Source organism: Castor canadensis, chromosome 1 (genome assembly GCF_047511655.1).
Source record: "Castor canadensis chromosome 1, mCasCan1.hap1v2, whole genome shotgun sequence".
In the NCBI taxonomy this organism is placed as follows: Eukaryota; Metazoa; Chordata; class Mammalia; order Rodentia; family Castoridae; genus Castor; species Castor canadensis.
Genome location: NC_133386.1, coordinates 22,583,491 through 22,600,601, shown reverse-complemented (window position 1 = coordinate 22,600,601; position 17,111 = coordinate 22,583,491). Strand labels below are relative to the sequence as shown.

The following is a 17,111-nucleotide window of genomic DNA, read 5'->3' as shown; positions in this document are numbered from 1 at the left end:
GCTTGTTTTGTTTCATTTCATTGCCTTCATCCATAAAGGAGAATTTTCTATGTTTTTCCTGTGGTCTAACATATTTAATGAACTTTAGCATTTTAATCATTTTTAAGTATAAGGCTCAGTAGCATTAAGTATATTCACATTGTATACAACCCAGCTCCAGAACTTTTCTCTTTCCCAACTGAAACACTCTGTTCCCATGAAACACTCAAACTCTCTTCTCCCCTTCCAGTGTCTCTGGAAACCTCCATTCAATTTTCCATCACTACGGATTTGATTCTATAGAATTTGTCCTTTGGGGACTAGCTTTTACCACTTAGCATAATATTATAGCATTTCTTTCCTTTTTAAGGGCTAGATAATACCCCATTGTATTGTAGCAGGGAAGAGGATCAGAATAAAACAGTCTAGGCCTAAGTCCTGAGAAAGTAGCAGGGAGGTAGGGATGGCATAGCAGAGAGATAAAACCTGAGAAATGTGAACATGAGGAAGGTCACATAGCACCAGGGAAGGGAAAGTCACATAACACCAGGGTAAAGTGGCTAATAAAATTAAATATAACCATATATGGGTTAGACCTTGCTTTTTGCTTATTTAACCTGCTTGCAAGGGTACATAAGGTGAGATTCCTTTGTTCTCAGGGCTCAACCTTTGGACATGAGTCCACTGAGTCTGTGCTGGCACAATAAAAGTTGCTTCCTGCTAATTCACTCAGAAGTCCCATGTCTCAGCTAGCAAACTCCCGCAACAGTATGTACTTACCACATTTTTTGTTTATCCATTCGTCCATCGATGGATACTTGAGTTGCTTCTACTTTTTGGTTACTTTTTGTGAATATTGCTGCTGTGAGCAATGTATGTACAGCTTTCTATTTGAGTCTCTGTTTTCAATTTAAGTTTATACACAGACATAAAGAAAATTTGAAGATGATATGAGGTTACAAGTGTAAAGGGCTTTGCCAAGTACTAAGAATGGTAGTGGATTCAGTATGTAATGATAGATAGATTCAGTATGTATTAAACTACAGAAAATCAGGTAGTGTGGTTCCTCTTGAGGTTATACAGTATGCCCGCCTTATTTGCAGGTTTGTTACATGCAGTTTGACCAAGCAGTCAAATAAAATAATAAGTAAGAAAACAAGAAAATAATTTCAAAACCAAAAGTTTTAAATTTCCACATGCACACAGCTCAGTTGGTGCATGGAAGCTCTCAGTCAACCCTGGATTATTGTCAGTTGTGTTTTGATTGTTGTGTGATCTGCTGAGTGTTTCCTGCCCCTTAATTTTGTGAAAATATGGTATTCCGCCCCAAAATCGAATGATGCCCAAAAAGCAAGTTGAAAATGAATGTACTTGATTCAAGTGATGATGTGAAAACTTGAGATTTATTGGAAGGCAGCATGTCTTTAGCAGAAATTGGGCAGCACTATGGGAAAATGAATCAAGCATCCACAATGTGTGAGATAAAGAGCATGAAATAAGATACAGTTTCTGGTGAGTAATATTAGTATGTATAACAGTAATTTTTGTGACAGTAATGTAGTCACACTTCATGTGGTTTCAAGTTATATATGCTCAGACCTATTCTAAGTATAGTTTAGGTAAATCTGAATAATTTTAGAGTACTAAATTCTGTGCACCTTGAGCATTCATGGCAGTCTTCTTGGAACCACAGGATCTGCTGCAGTGATTTTCACTTGAAGTCTCTGTAGGAAAGATCTCCCAAGACTGCCCAAGTTTCTCAGGTTGTACTTGTGAATCTCATACCTATGTATGTCTTTGTGAAGCCCTTGACGTTTTCATTCTTTTGCCACATTTCAATCATATGGTTTTTAAGTTATTTTAAATTCACAATTTTATTCTTATGTTAATATAGGAAGTGCATCATCCCATCTGTGCCTTCTGGGATCTGAACAAAAACAGTAAGTTTTAAAATACTGATTGTCTTAATATAGATCACAAATGAATTTTAAATGTCAGACATCTAAATTTCCTTTCATTACACCTCAGACCAGAGAGAATCACAATATAAGTAAGGGCAACAGAGCTGTAAAATTTAGTTTAGATAGCTTGGGAAATCAGTTCTAATTTCTGTAACTTTTTAGTCACTGCAAGAAGAAATAGGCATACTTGACTTTTTTTTAAATGAAGCATCCTCTTGGTTTCAGTTATTTATGAAATACATGTGCATCTTACTGCACTTTTAGCTGAATGTAGGCATACACTCTATTTAATTCTTCTAGGATACATCTGAGGAGATTATTTGAAATGCACAAGGCATATAATTTGAAATCCAACTTCCAGACCTCAGATTATAAGATGGTTGAGAAGCATACTAAAGGAAGATAAACACAGGAGTGGCTATAGAGGGACATAAGATTATTTGGGGAAAAACTCAACAGCCTCCAAAATGACATTGAATCATCAAGGCAGACAGGCAAAATTAAGGAACAAACAAATCATTAGGTGTAAGGTGTAGAAATATCTGAGGGGAAATACAAATGATGAAACCTCAGACTCCCTCATTGGAAGTATTGTGGCCAACTCCATTCTGGTACTATGCAGGCTATTTTTCTCATTAAAAAAAAAAAAAAAGGACCAAAACCTCTTCTTTGTCAATCCTTGTTATAGCTGGCAGGTTTTTTGGTTGTTGTTTGTGTTTTAGTGGCATGATTTTGAAATCCTGATTAACTCATATACACCATTAAAAAGATCACCTGTGTCCTTCATATTATTCAAATAATTGAATCTATGCTGTACCATAAAAGTGAGATAAGATGTATTCAAGCCATTTGTAGTAAGCCACACATGACTGGTATGTACATAAGAGAATATTCTAAGGAAGCAGACCTTCTTTGTTCTCATGTCTTCGTAAACATATAGGATGACCCTAAAGGGGAAACATATTATCTCTGGAGAATTTAGTAGCATGCAGTATATTTGAAAAGGAGTACTTGTTTTACAAAGTCTATTTTAAAATATATTGAAAAATTATATGAATGAAGCATTTGCAGAACTCTTGAGCTACTTTGATAGAACACAGTTTGAAACCACTAACTAAATAATCTCTAACTACCCACCCAATACTAATGCTTTGTGACTCCAGGGTCTGCATTAGTCTCTGTATTGGCAGCTTTAAGAATGATACCTATTTTACGACAAACTTTGTAAGGAGAAGAAACCAAGGGAAATCTCCCTAAAGAAGGTCTCATCCCTTACAGAGAAGACACTGACCTGCTGTTTCTTTCAACTCTGTTTTGATTCCTCCTGCAGAAAGTTTCGGAGGATGGAACACATCAGGATGTGTTGCACACAGAGATTCAGACGCGAGCGAGACAATCTGCCTTTGTAACCACTTCACACACTTTGGAGTCTTGATGGTAGGGCTAGATCCTGAGTTCATTCTGACATGATAAAATTTTGGATGCCAGTTTCCTATTTTGTGCATGCACCTTTTTAGATTATGTGTTTGAATAATTATTTCCCAGTAATGTCCATCTGTGCACTGAATCTTGATTCTTAAAGAGAATCAGTAGATTCTCAGAGATCAGTAGAACAGTAGATCTCATTAGTAGAGATCATGCATTTAAAATACATAAAAGTAGTCGTAGAACTCTACCTTTCTTTCTTGTACTGTTAACGGTCGTGATAAATAATTCCAGAAACATGGAAATCCCTATGAGATTCTTAGTTGAGAGAATCAGAGTCAGAGACATGAGAGAGACAGAAGAAAATAGGGAAAGTTAAAAGAAAAAATGTTGGATCGTACTAACATGGAAGAGAACTGTGAATAGTTTGATAAATAATTTTTTCTTCCTTATGTTATGTTATGATATGATAGTATGTTTGACTATCACTTTATACAAGGTCCTGTGTCAAGTGATTTCTCACCTGAAGATTTCAGTCTGTTGGACAATTAGTGATCTGAGTTAGTGACTGCAGTTCTGTAAGAAAGACGGATATGAGATTTCTCTTACTCTCAGGACTGCATATCGTTCTTTCCTTCCTTTCTTCCTTCCTGCTTTCCCATGGCCCTGCTTTTTATCTCACTGGCCAGCATACTCAAGAGTTTCAATCAAAAATTAGATCACATCAGGGTTTTTTTTTTTTATCCAACCAAATTTCCAGCACCTACCATGTCCAAGGACTTGTTTGAATTCGTCCATAAACCTACAACTTTACCTTTTATCTGGTATACTTGTGTTTCTGCAAACACTTTTTTGGTATTCAGAGTACCCTCTGGGCTGTAACATAACCATTGTTTGGGTATAGTTTCCATGAAGGGACCAACCAGATTTGTTTTTTAATAGGAAATGGGAATAATGTGGGTTGAGGTAACAAAGCTTTTCCAGTTGGAATCACAGACAAGAGGCTATGTTTATCCCCTCCCTTAAATCTTATACCCTTCTTCCTGTGAGGACCGGGAGGAAGCTGTGAGGAACTGTCGGATGTAGTATTTGGCTCCTAGACTTCTTGGCCAATGTAAATGGCCATTGTCATATGGCAACTCTGCAAGTTGTAATTTTCCTGACAACCCAAGACATAAATGCTCTGGGGGATAAAAACAAGTCATTGAAAAAGGTGATGAACCACAGAAGGTAACTTCTTAATGTTCTGAAACACAAATATTTTTTTCTTTGCTCACAGAGCATGAAAATGAACAAGTAAGCTGTAGCATGTTTTCCTTAAGCAATTTTAAAAGTTTACATTTTCCTCCATCTTCTCTTTTCTTTAAAAGTGACAGCACATATTCTTTCAAAAAACACTTATTTTGCACAATTAGTCATTCAGCTTTAGTTTAGTTCATTTAAATATTTCAACTGTGTAATTGTGTGTCTTTAAACATGATTGTGAGTTATAAGTGAGTTATTGTGAGTTTATCTAATATTAGATAAATAGATAATAGCTCCAAATTCCCTTCTCAGAAATGATTTATATACAATCAGATTTTGGCTGCTCATTACTTTAAATGACCAGTTCCTTCATAAGTTATTTCAATTTTATTATGAGCTTATAAATGCATATGACTTTTTCTGTTGCCATCTCATTAAACAGTTAATTTTATATATATTTGGAGATATGCATTTTAGTGCTATCTTTCCACTTTCCTTCTTGGCTGCTTTTATAAGATTTTAAACTGCTGGAAGTTAACCTTTCCAAAACTTATCCTTCCTGGCAACATGTCCATATGTTTTCAGCAATTCCAGACCACCAAGACTTTGTTGAGTTTTCTTGATTTACAAACTCTTTATTCACTTGCATAAGCTATTCCTAGAGTCAAATTTTCCCATGACACATTCACCCATAATTATATTTATGTGAACAATTTAATGTCCTCTACTATATTTCTCTGTAATAAGCTGGCTTTCATATTTTTAACATTAGTGCATTTCAGACAGATAATATTTTCACTTTTTACTCTCTAAAAGAATAAAAAAGCATGAGATTTGTGTGTAAATGGATAACAGATTTGTGTATAAATGGGTACCAGTAAACAGCATTACTAAAGTTATTTTTATGTTAAATTATGAATTTAATTGTGATTTGCAAATTAGTTGCCTTATATAGAAACAGATTTTTTTAAAGATGTAGTGACATATTACCTAGGGATCCCTCAACTTTGTGATTCATTTTTCTGGTCTAGGAGATCCTGGAGTAACTGAACCAGGTGGGTAGCTTATCTGGCAACAAGTTGCATTGACTCAGACCCCACAGCCAATGTGCCATGGGTTCCCCATGCCTCTGAGTGTTTTGAGGGATTCCTTGGATAATGAGAAAGAGGAGTCCCTTCTGACTCTGAGCCTCTGCCTCTACTGACTTCCATCACCTTGTATAGTTCTCTCTGTGTAGTTGCCTTAGTGCATCAGTCATACCTGGAATTATCATTTCTTCATTTCACACACATGTACACACATGCAAACCCCACTTCCTCAAGGTCTACCCTTGATAAAAGTTAAAGAAAGTTAATATATAGAAGGACAAACTTATAACACAAACTTCTAAAATAAAATCTAAAAATTTAAACTGAATGTTCAATAAATTCCTTCTCCAAGAGCTTTCCATTTTTGAGTATCTCTGTGATAGAGATACTCAAAATTCTCCAATCAGGATTTAGTGGATTATGCTACCTCAATATTCATCTTTGCTTCTATCCCTTAATTAAAGAGGAAAAGAATTATTTTCCTACCAGGTACATGCTTTGCAAGTCTGCCTCAGCACATTGGAATTAAAGCTTCCTATCAATACACTGAAATATGTGTACTTCTTTCAACTCCATAACAACTCCAGCATGTTTAATGATGTCCCATCAGGTCTAAAAGTTTAAAAAAACTGGATTCCAAAACTCCTAGTGCCTTATCCTTTTTTTAAAAAAAATCCCACCCATCTTATACATATCAAGCTTTGAAATGACCATTTCTGAACACCACCTTTACAATAAGATAATCATAGTACCAGCTTCTGTCTCTTCCCTAGCTGAGCACCACCTACCTGGCAAGTAATCTAAGTGTCCCAGTGGCCTTCATTTGTACTCATGTCCACAGGCCTGTAAATATTAGAAATTAGCCTGATAAGTTGTTATACAAAGCCCCTACCTCTCTCTAGTTTCTGTTGGGCAATTGGTGATTTAGCTCTTTAAGTTATACGCAGGTCCAAGAAGCTTGCTTTCTTATGATATTGATAAAAAATGTGCACCTCCTCTGACAATGATGTTGCTTTTTTCTTTCATGTGTTGATCCACAAGAGTACAATCAATGGCAATTTTAATGTTGAAGTACATTGTTGATTTTAGCCATTGAGAATGAGCTGCTCCAGTGTTAGCAGTGAACTTTATAGTGACACAAAGCATTATTCTCATGGAAGAAGAATTCTTACAGTTGCTTCCCATGTTTCATTAGGACCTTCCAAGAAGTGCTTCCCAGATAGATGCGAGAAACACAAAAGTCCTCACTTTCATCACCTATATCGGCTGTGGAATATCTGCTATTTTCTCAGCAGCAACTCTCCTCACATATGTTGCATTTGAGTGAGTATTTTTCTGTCTGCTAAGCCCAGTGCTAACTCTGCCAATTGTGAATGAGAAAATTGCCTTGACTTTTAAAAAGGAGATGCTTCGTGAATTATGTAAGGTGGTCTAGTTTTAAGGTTTCTTACAGAATATATTATTCCCATGAACTTTCTAGTTACAGAATTTTAACTTACAATTATATTTCTAGTTTTAAAATGCGTTAAAGTAAATGAAATTACATAAAATACTTTCTACATTGTAAAACATGAAACTATTGTTTCACAATCCTATGAAATCAGTCCTAAAACAGGAAAGTATTTAAAAGAGAATATTTAACTCACTAACAAATAAACATTAAAATTTTTTAGGAAAATTGTATTTTTAATAAAAATGTCATTCTTATAACTCTTGAATTTTTCCTGGATTAAAAGAAATGTGTAGAGACCAGTCGGGAATTTTATAAATAAGTGGAAACAATTTTAAAATAAAATTAATATTTATAAAGTCTTTGGAACCTGGCAAATACTCACAAATAGCTTTAGCCCTCAACCTAATGGAACCTTGTACAGGTGGAACTACCTACCCTATTACAGAGTTGGAGAAGACATCCATTTACTCATGTGCTTTAAAAAATTATGTGCTGTAATGTATATTTCTTTACTCCTTTTTTAGGAAATTGCGAAGGGATTATCCCTCCAAAATCTTGATGAACCTGAGTTCAGCCCTGCTCCTCCTGAATCTTGTCTTCCTCCTGGATGGCTGGGTTACCTCCTTTGACATGGACGGACTGTGCATGGCTGTCGCCGCTCTGCTGCACTTCTTCCTCTTGGCAACCTTCACCTGGATGGGACTGGAAGCAATCCACATGTACATTGCTCTAGTGAAAGTATTTAATACTTACATCCACCGGTATATCCTCAAATTTTGCATCATTGGCTGGGGTAAGCCTCCTAAAATTTTTTGGTTTTGTTCTTTCTGTCATGAAAATTGCCCAGTTCTCAGAGGGACATCCTTACTTCTAAAGCCCAGTAATGTTAAGACACAGTTTAACATTGTGAATTTGTGGATTAGATATATACATATCTGAAGGAAAGGACATCCTCAGCTCTGTATTTTCAAAAGTCTCTTTAGCAGTAATCACTAAATTTGGGAATAAAGGGAAAGCCTTAGCTCCTGAGTCACCAAAAACTCATTTCCTGAGCCAACAGCCAGCCCACCCAAGTCTGAAGAAGCAGCTGGCAGACCATTATGCTTCCAAATATAGAGGCAGCTGAGACTCCTAGTTCTGCTCATCCCAAGACATGTGCCCATGCTATGGAAGCCAGAGAAAGAATGCAATTTTGTGAGTGCAACCAAGATATTTTAAAAAAAAAAACTTTTGTTTTTTTTTAACCATGCATCCTCAGTCATACATGGAATGGTCATGAGAGCCTGTTTGGAATCTTCTTGTTCAGCTACTTTCTTTATCTGGGTTTTATGTCTGGCCAGGCATGGCTTCCTCAAAACTCTTTTTCAGATAGTAGTATAGAAGCCTGAGATATTTCCAAGATGTTCAATACCCCTTAACTGGCAGTAAAAGTTTTTTTCAGGGGTTCAAGGTGGCATATATTTCCCCACTGAAATATACCTGGAAATACTTTATTGATTCTCTGGAGACAGAAGACCATAAAGACTATACACCATTGTTTCCACCCACTTTTTCCAAAGACTTTGCTTTATATAAAAAGGGGTAAAATATGCTGCAATGACCTTATCTGTCAGAATTCTGGCAGTATAAAGAGGCATTGTTAATGAAACCACATTCACTGATGTCTGATTCAATAAAATCAGGTTCTAGGCTCTCTAGTGGATATCACCAAGCAGACAGGAAGGTCAAGTGTCTGATGTTGAAGCGGAAGTTTTGACGGTTGCTAATTGGAGTTTGATGTTCCACCTCCAGGAAGAGATTTTGTTGTTGGTTTTGATCTAGTAGCCATTCCAGGAGTAGGAAAGTATGATATGGCAGATTTTCCTTCTTTTCTCTCTCCTTGCCATTTCAGTCTTATAAAGCAGTTTCAGATGCTTCAGGAGAACTGTCTATGCCTGTGGTCTTTTTATAACAGGTTTGCCTGCCTTGTTGGTGTCAGTTGTTCTAGTAAGCAGAAAACAAAATGAAGTTTATGGAAAAGAAAGTTACGGAAAAGAACAAGGTGACGAATTGTAAGTAATACAAATTTGGGAGGATCCATTTGTGATGCATGTATGTCCTTTGCTTCCTAAAGTTTAGTGTGAGATTCCATGTTATTTGAAAGGTTATAGTGCACTGCACGACATTGCCAAGGTCTCTGCTACCACACATTATTTCAATGCCCTGAAAAATTAAGCTGCTTTTCAATATTAACATTACACTCCATAATCTGGGGAAATTTAAAAGAAGCCTAAGATACTACCTTGTAGCCTCAGAAGACCCATTCTGTGTGAGGAGATTCCGTAATACTGCTCCCTCTTCCAGGGAGTTAGATAGTAATATCTGACACTGAATGACTCAGCGCCAATAGGAATGTTACATGGACATGTAGAGAATGGAGAGGAGAGATCACCAAGTTTGTGAATATTTTGGAAAATTCCCTTCCGATTATAAAATAATTGATACTAAAATTTTTATATTGTTCATTTTAAGCAGTTTTCTCATATTTTGTCAACTACATTGTGGGTCCTTGATATCTGTTCGCTGGAAGAACTACTGAAGTTATAGAGTTTATTCCTGAAATGAGACTTGCAGTGTGCTACATGTCTGTGTACATTTCACAGATGGATAACACTTCTATATTCATTCAGTTGTCTAACACATGTCCTCTTTCTTCATGATCTTCCCATCTCTTACATTTTAGCATTTGAAAGATCCAACAAGAACTAGGGGGAAATACTTGATCTAGGTGAGAAATTCAAGGATCTTTGAGGAATTTCCATGTGTAAACAAGAGGTAGCTCCAGGGACAAGCAGTATTATTTTGAGGACTTTTATAAGATATACTGAAAGTAGAACGCTGTCAATAAATTTTGAATAAGAGAATGTAAAACGTATGTTAGTCAATTGTTACAAAACTTAAAGTTCTATTTAGTAAATTGTAGTGCTACCAAAAACTCTCATTTATTGAGCATTTGCTCTATTCCAAGAATCATTTTAGGTTCTAGAATCTAAAGATATTCAAGCAACCTTGCTTTTGTTTCTGCAGAGGATATGTTCCATTGTGGAATACTCCAGGATGATGACCATTTATACTAGAATCTTAGGGTGAATTTAATCATTTATCCAATGTTTGAGATTCCCGAAAATTTCCTTTGTATAGAAAAGGCACTAGGGTACTTGCAACTTGCAGTACTTGTCAATTTTACCCATAATATACTTTGCACATAATACACTTTTAAAATTTCTTTCATGAATCTCAGAATTCTTTAATGAGGTCCTGTCTCAACTTGAACAAATATATTAATAGAAATTACTTTGTTTTCTGTAATGAACTCACAGTTCAGTGTGACTCAAGTTAGCAGGAATTAACTTCACACAAGAAACATGGACATAGGCAACCACTGGTACTGACTTTGTGGCTAAACTGTCAGGGCCAACATCTCTGCCACTCTATTGACCTCTCTCTCATGGAAAGAAAACATAGCTAATTTCATGTTTGAAGCAGGAAGAAGAAATAGTGCCCTGCCAGTTGAGTCTGTCAAGAACAGCTTTTCCAAAAATCACTTAGCAGACATCTGCTTCCATGCTGCTTCATAAACTATATTACATGGCTACCCTTTAACTATAAACAGGAGCAAAAATGAGAACTTAGATTTCCTATTCTTAGAGTACAGGCCCACAAGAAAAAAGGAGATTGGACATGGCTTGGGGTAAGCCAACCAACAGTGTTCTCATACCAAGTCACAATTCAACAAATCACATTATTTTCTTTTTAATGGTGACTTAAATAACTAGCTATTAAGACATGTCCATCCAGAAACAAGCCAACAGAAACCACAAATGAAAAGATCAAAGAAGAAACTGGAGTCCAAAAAAGTAGACTTTCCAAAGGTGTTTGAGAGAAATTTGCAGTAGTCCAAACTAAGTCACGGAAAGTCAAAAGTAAACAGACCGTGGTCATAACTCTTTTTCCTTTTTGTTCTTTTTTAAGCTGTTGGATCCAGGATCCAGTAGTATTTTATGTTACCTGTGCTGGGTATTTCGGAGTCATGTTTTTCCTGAATGTTGCCATGTTCATTGTGGTAATGGTGCAGATCTGCGGAAGGAATGGCAAGAGAAGCAACCGGACCCTGAGAGAAGAGGTTTTAAGGAACCTGCGCAGTGTGGTTAGCCTGACTTTCCTGCTGGGCATGACATGGGGTTTTGCTTTCTTTGCCTGGGGACCCTTAAATATCCCTTTCATGTACCTCTTCTCCATCTTCAATTCATTACAAGGTAAGATAAATGGTACTTGAACAATTTCTGCATTCTAAACTTACATATTTGCAAACAACTTCCTTTTGGACAGATGCTAGATCAGGTATCTATATCACTGTCCCCAATGTTTAGCAGAGTTATAGGCACAGAGTGGGTGTTCATTAAATAAGTCTTGAATGGATAAAAGAGGCGAAATGTCAGTTTGCGCTTTTTTAAAAGTAATATAAGTGTAAGGACCTAGAACCATGCCTAGTAGACAGTAGGTACTCAATAAATGTTGTATCTAGGTGAGAATCAAATTGGAAGTTTATGGGGATGCACAGACAAGTTCTGTCTCCTTTACAGTCAGCTGAGTGTCCTGTTCTTCTTAGAACCTTGGTCTATGTAGGTTTTCCTTGCATGGCCAGAAGAATGTTTAGATTCTGTGCATGGACAGATGCAGTTCACCTTGATTCCTTGGCTTCCTACATTTCAAATAAGTATAAACTGTCTAATTCAGAAACTCTTTTATTTTCATGAAACATGGCAATTAGCTCAATTTAGCAAACGTTTTCCGATGACCTGCTTTGGGCAAAAATACAAGACTTCCTTCAAGGAGCCTACGGTCCCACTTCCAATTCCATTACACATACCCCAGTGTTCTCTGTAATGAATATAACTTTCCAGCCTCAGTGAATATCAATTATTTTAAAAAATTGAATGACATTGTTTTATGTGTATATGTGGTGCTGGGTATTAAACCTAGTTCCTTGCACATGTCAAGCAGGTACTCAATCACTTAGCCACTCCCCAAGCCCTTAAATAACATTCTTTAAATATCGGATATACCCTGTTTTCCTGGCAAAATTCCCTAATGTTCAGAAGTACCATGAAGCCTACACCTCAAAAGAAATTAGAAAACAAAGTCTGGACTATTTTGAAGCAGGACAGTACAATGGTACTTAGCTAAAGTTCTCATCATGCAGTTGTGGGAGTGTAGAAAAGGAATATCCAACGAAAGCTGGGGTGGAGAACTTTACATCTCATGCTGATCAGACCCAAACCAGAGTTAAATGGAAAACAGGTTTGTGCTACTCACAAATGAGATACCTAGTTGGATGCTCTCTAGACATGTGTTCTAGGGGAAGTCTGAGCTTATCTGTATGAGACAATTCTTCACTGTTTATCCCATAAGCCCTCTGCTAGCTTGTAAACCGAAAGAAAAAAATGTCACAAAGTAGATGTTCAATGATTGTTTGCTTAATGAATGGATTTCTGGTTGAAGGAAGGGAGAGGTCTTGGGCATGGCCTAAATCCAATCTGAGACTCCTCTGGCATAAATAATTAGTTCAGCAAATTTTATTCAAGTTCACTCTCCCATATCAGACAAAATACACAAGCTTGTTGTCAGTCATAGGTACAATAAAAAGCCTCAAGTGCATCTCCAAAAGTTGGAAACTGAGTATGTAACATATGAGTATATCTCTGTCAGGATCTAGCTCTGTAAAGTGAGTTTTCCTCTATTTAATCTCTTCTATAATATACTACATAAAAGCACCTAAGTAAATACTGACAGACGCGTCTGTAAGCATTAGAAATTCCATGGTTTCATGTTTCAGGATTATACATGAAAGGCACAGTCATCTGCCAGCCCAACCTTGGTTTTGCTGTTAGAATTTCCTGGCAGTGTCAGTAGCCTTCAGCAGCTATGGTTGTCTGTGCAACTCTGTTTCCATTAATAAGAATTGGGATGCTTTATTTTTCCCAGTATGGGTCTCCTGTCAGAAGGGGAAAATGTTGTAAACCATCATCAAGTCAGTGTTCTTCATAAATCACCTACTTCTAAGACTGATTGTCAACTGTATAAATTCAGAACAGATTTCTGCACATCCAGTGATACTAAAAACACCTTCTAAAGAAGAAATTTTAATTAAAAAGCAGTGATACAGAGCACACAAGTCTTATCAGCAATTGTTAACCAGCCAGGCTGTTCAAAAACTTCGGGATGCTATGGAAAGTTACTTAATGGTTTTCATTGTTGAGTAATTTTCTTAACCTTTCACAAGAAGCTTTGTTAGCAGTTAATGCTTTATTAAGTTTGTAGGATTTAGGCAGTTTGTAAAAACAACCAAGTGACTACAAGATTAACTGAAGAATAACTTGGGAAAACTACTATGTGTGTGTGTGTGTGTGTGTGTGTGTGTGTGTGTGTGTATCTGAGCATTCACATAACTTTGTATAGTCTGCATTTGAAAATTATATGTATGCTTTATTTTTTATGTTTTATTTGTTTTGTATTCATGTTTGTTTTTAGCAAGTACTTTATTTTGTTTATTTTTAGTTTTTTTATATTCATTTATGTATACTTATATCATTATAAAACCCACTTTAAATGAATGTCAGGAAATCATTAGAATCTGTGTGACTAAACTTTTACCTACTTGAATAGGTAAATGAAGCCATTAATTGGATCAAAGCTGAGACCAAGTTTATTATTTTCTAATTTCCTATAGAATATTATTTTGTTCTTTTAATTTTACCTACTTCACTTGATTAAGTTACAATCATTTCATTTATATTTTTTTCTAAGCTGGAGATTAATAAGCCTTCATGTAACATGGTGGAATTCATATCTACTAGCTTTTGTTGATTTTCCTTCTTTCCTAAGATGAAACTGGTATATCATTGCATTAAAATTTAAAATTTTTTTCTAAAGAATACAACTTCAGAAAATTGCAGTGCAAAAAAGGACAGTGTTTGACATCATAATTGATGCCTAAGAACATAACATTATACTGTAGTACTTTGTCCTAAACAAATTAAAGTCAATTCCCTGATTGCTAGGATCTTGTCCAGGGTCCTGTTGGATATTTATTTCGTGGTAATGTCATCAGTGCTCTTGCAAGATTGAATTATTGCCCTGAGGTACAGAATGGGCATATGACTGCTTGTTACTCAAGTGATAAACTGCATTGCAGACTCTGTATTTTGTGCATTGTTGGTACCTGATCATTTGACACTGTCAATTAAGTTAGAATTCCCCAATGTATAGGAAAACTTAACTCTCCTGACAGTTTCATCATGGTATAAATTCTTGTGCCATATCTAGGGCTTGATATTCAATTTTCCTTTTCCAGGAATGAGAAACAAATATTGATTAATAGCTCAAGTGCAACTAGGGTATCTCATGTACTGATATATGAAAGCATAATAAGTTGCAGTTCTACAACTAGGAACTACAATGAAGAACAGAGATGGATGTTATCAGTTTACTCAGATATAATGATTGCCATTAATTACTTTGATAATATTAAGATTCTCAGAGCAACAGAAATCATGTGTAGTTACAAAGCACATTTGCATAACATCTGTGATTTTACTGTCACCCTTGCAAGTCTGAAAAGTAGGTAACATAGAAAAAGCTTATTTTCTCCACTTTATAAACTGAGGCTTAGTAAAGTCAGTGACTTTCCCAAGATCAGTTTGAGTCTAGCAATGAAATATTTATAGTATAAATGAAGATAAAACTCTACATTATTAAGGGACAAAGTATAAGGAGGAAACTAAAACAAATTATGTAACTGTCCCTTCAGTTTATTTCAAATGTTTTAGGAAGCGAATATTTACTTCTATTAAAAATTGTTAGTAAGTATGTATTTAATGAATATATGAGAATTTAAAATCTTGTTCAGCAAAAATCATAGGGAAATATCATTACTATTATAATCATATTGGTAAACTAAGAAATTTATGTTAAATGATGAAGTAAAATATACTCAGTGTCAGATAAGTCTCTGTTGCCCTGGAGGTTGAAGTTAGGAACCTTGTGAAAGTTAAGCTGTTACATAATCATGTGTACAATGCACATATTGAGTTGTTGCCAAGGTAAAGTTTTTTTAATCTGTGAACACCTGAAATGACATCATGTTGTTTGAAACATTGCACACTACAAGGAAATAAATTACTCATTTTTGGCAGGGCATTTTGTGCCATAGAGAAATAATTTACCAAAGGAATCCCTCCTAGTATGAAAAGTGGCTCAAGAAGTTTCCAAAAGACATTCATAAACCCTTAAATATCCCCAGCCCCGCAACCAGTAGGTTTTATTTGAGTGACTACAGAACCTAGGGCTGTTCAGAAATTAGGATGTTGGCTTGCAGGATAGCTCAGAGGCCATCTAGACCATTTTTATATACTCAGTCAAAATAAATCAACCCATTTTTGTCATTTAAATCAGTTACTTACAGTGCATGGCTTTTTTAAACCATTATTAATTCTTGACCAAATTTCCCATCAATTGATGTGCTCACTGTACAGGAATGAATGTAAAAATCTTTTTTTTGCGGGGGCGGGATGCTGGGATTTGAACTCAGGGCCTACACCTTGGGCCACTCCATCAACCCTTTACTGTGATTGGTTTTTTTTGAGATAGGGTCTTGCGAACTATTGCCCAAGCTGTCTTTGAACTGTGATCCTCCTGATCTCTGTCCCTGAGTAGCTTAGATTATAGGGACAAGCACTGGCACCCACCTGAATATAGAAATCTTAAACTGGCTAAGACCACCGTGGGAAGTGGACTAGGGAGGAGTGAAGAGGAAAGGAAGAGATGAACCAGTTGAGGTTGTAATACATATGTGTATGGAAACAACACAAGGAAACTCCCTATGTAGCTATCTTTATCTTAAACTAGCAAAAGCGTCACATTTCTCTTTTTATCTTTATGGTTTTTTCTTCTACAAAATCGGAGAACAGGAGTGCTTTCTGCCCAGTGTTGGGGGTTTGGTGCCAGTGGGGGGGTGGGGAAAGGGGGTAGGAGGATGAATATGGTACAATGTAATGTATACACCTATCTGTAAATGCAAACACGATGCCTGTTGAAACTGTTCCAGGAATTGGGGGGGGCAGTGGAGGGGGGAATTCAAGTACGATATATTTGATACATTGTAAGAACCTTTATAAATGCTACAATGTACCCCCACCCAGCACAACAGTAAAAAGATAAAATTATATATATATACATAAATGTGCATATATAGATATACACACACACACATATATATATATTTAAGAATTCATGCTTATGGCCTGAGTAGGGTGCCAATCACTCACTACTGCTCACTCTGATTCCATCACACATCCCCTGAAGTTATTTCTATCTGTAATTTTCCCTTGTGTTTCTAAATTTTTAAGCAACCAGTTTTAAGAAAAAGTCAACTTAGGCTATATGTCCAAATGTCTTGCTAATGATTCTTCCAAAAGTATCAATAACCATTAGTTGTTAAGTAACTCTAAGAGAGAGAGACTCCAATTTGTTTGCCATTTTTCCTTCCACCTGCCTTGTTGAAAGTGACATTTTAGAGGGTGAAAGAATGAAAATATGTGCTGACTTGATTTTTTAAAAATTTTTATTATTGTGCTGGGGGTATATTGTGACATTTACAAAAGTTCTTACAATGTATTATAGTTGAATTCACCCCTCCATCATTTTCCTTTATCCTCCCTCCCCCATTCTTGGAATAGTTTCAACAGGTTTCATTTTTCCATTCTCATACATTGTGTACACAATATTTTTACCCTCGTATATCCTCTCCTCACAACCTTACCCCCTCCCACTGATACCAATTCCCCAGACAGGATCTATTCTGTCCTCTTTGTTTTTATAAGGAAAAAGGACACTTTTGTTTGTTTAATATAGCTATATAGG

At 36.0% G+C, this 17,111-nt stretch overlaps 1 protein-coding gene across 10 annotated transcripts in view; it reads left to right on the top strand.

The window, feature by feature from the left end:
• Adgrg6 (adhesion G protein-coupled receptor G6) overlaps positions 1–17,111 on the top strand; it is a 134,970-nt gene that overhangs the window by 101,047 nt on the left and 16,812 nt on the right. For all 10 annotated transcript variants that reach the window (XM_074073240.1, XM_074073250.1, XM_074073256.1 and 7 more), the window contains 6 exons: positions 1,874–1,919; positions 3,271–3,377; positions 6,894–7,021; positions 7,676–7,944; positions 9,106–9,202; positions 11,163–11,446. In XM_074073240.1, coding sequence (XP_073929341.1) covers positions 1,874–1,919; positions 3,271–3,377; positions 6,894–7,021; positions 7,676–7,944; positions 9,106–9,202; positions 11,163–11,446 — 931 coding nt within the window. The remainder of the gene's footprint in view (positions 1–1,873; positions 1,920–3,270; positions 3,378–6,893; positions 7,022–7,675; positions 7,945–9,105; positions 9,203–11,162; positions 11,447–17,111) is intronic.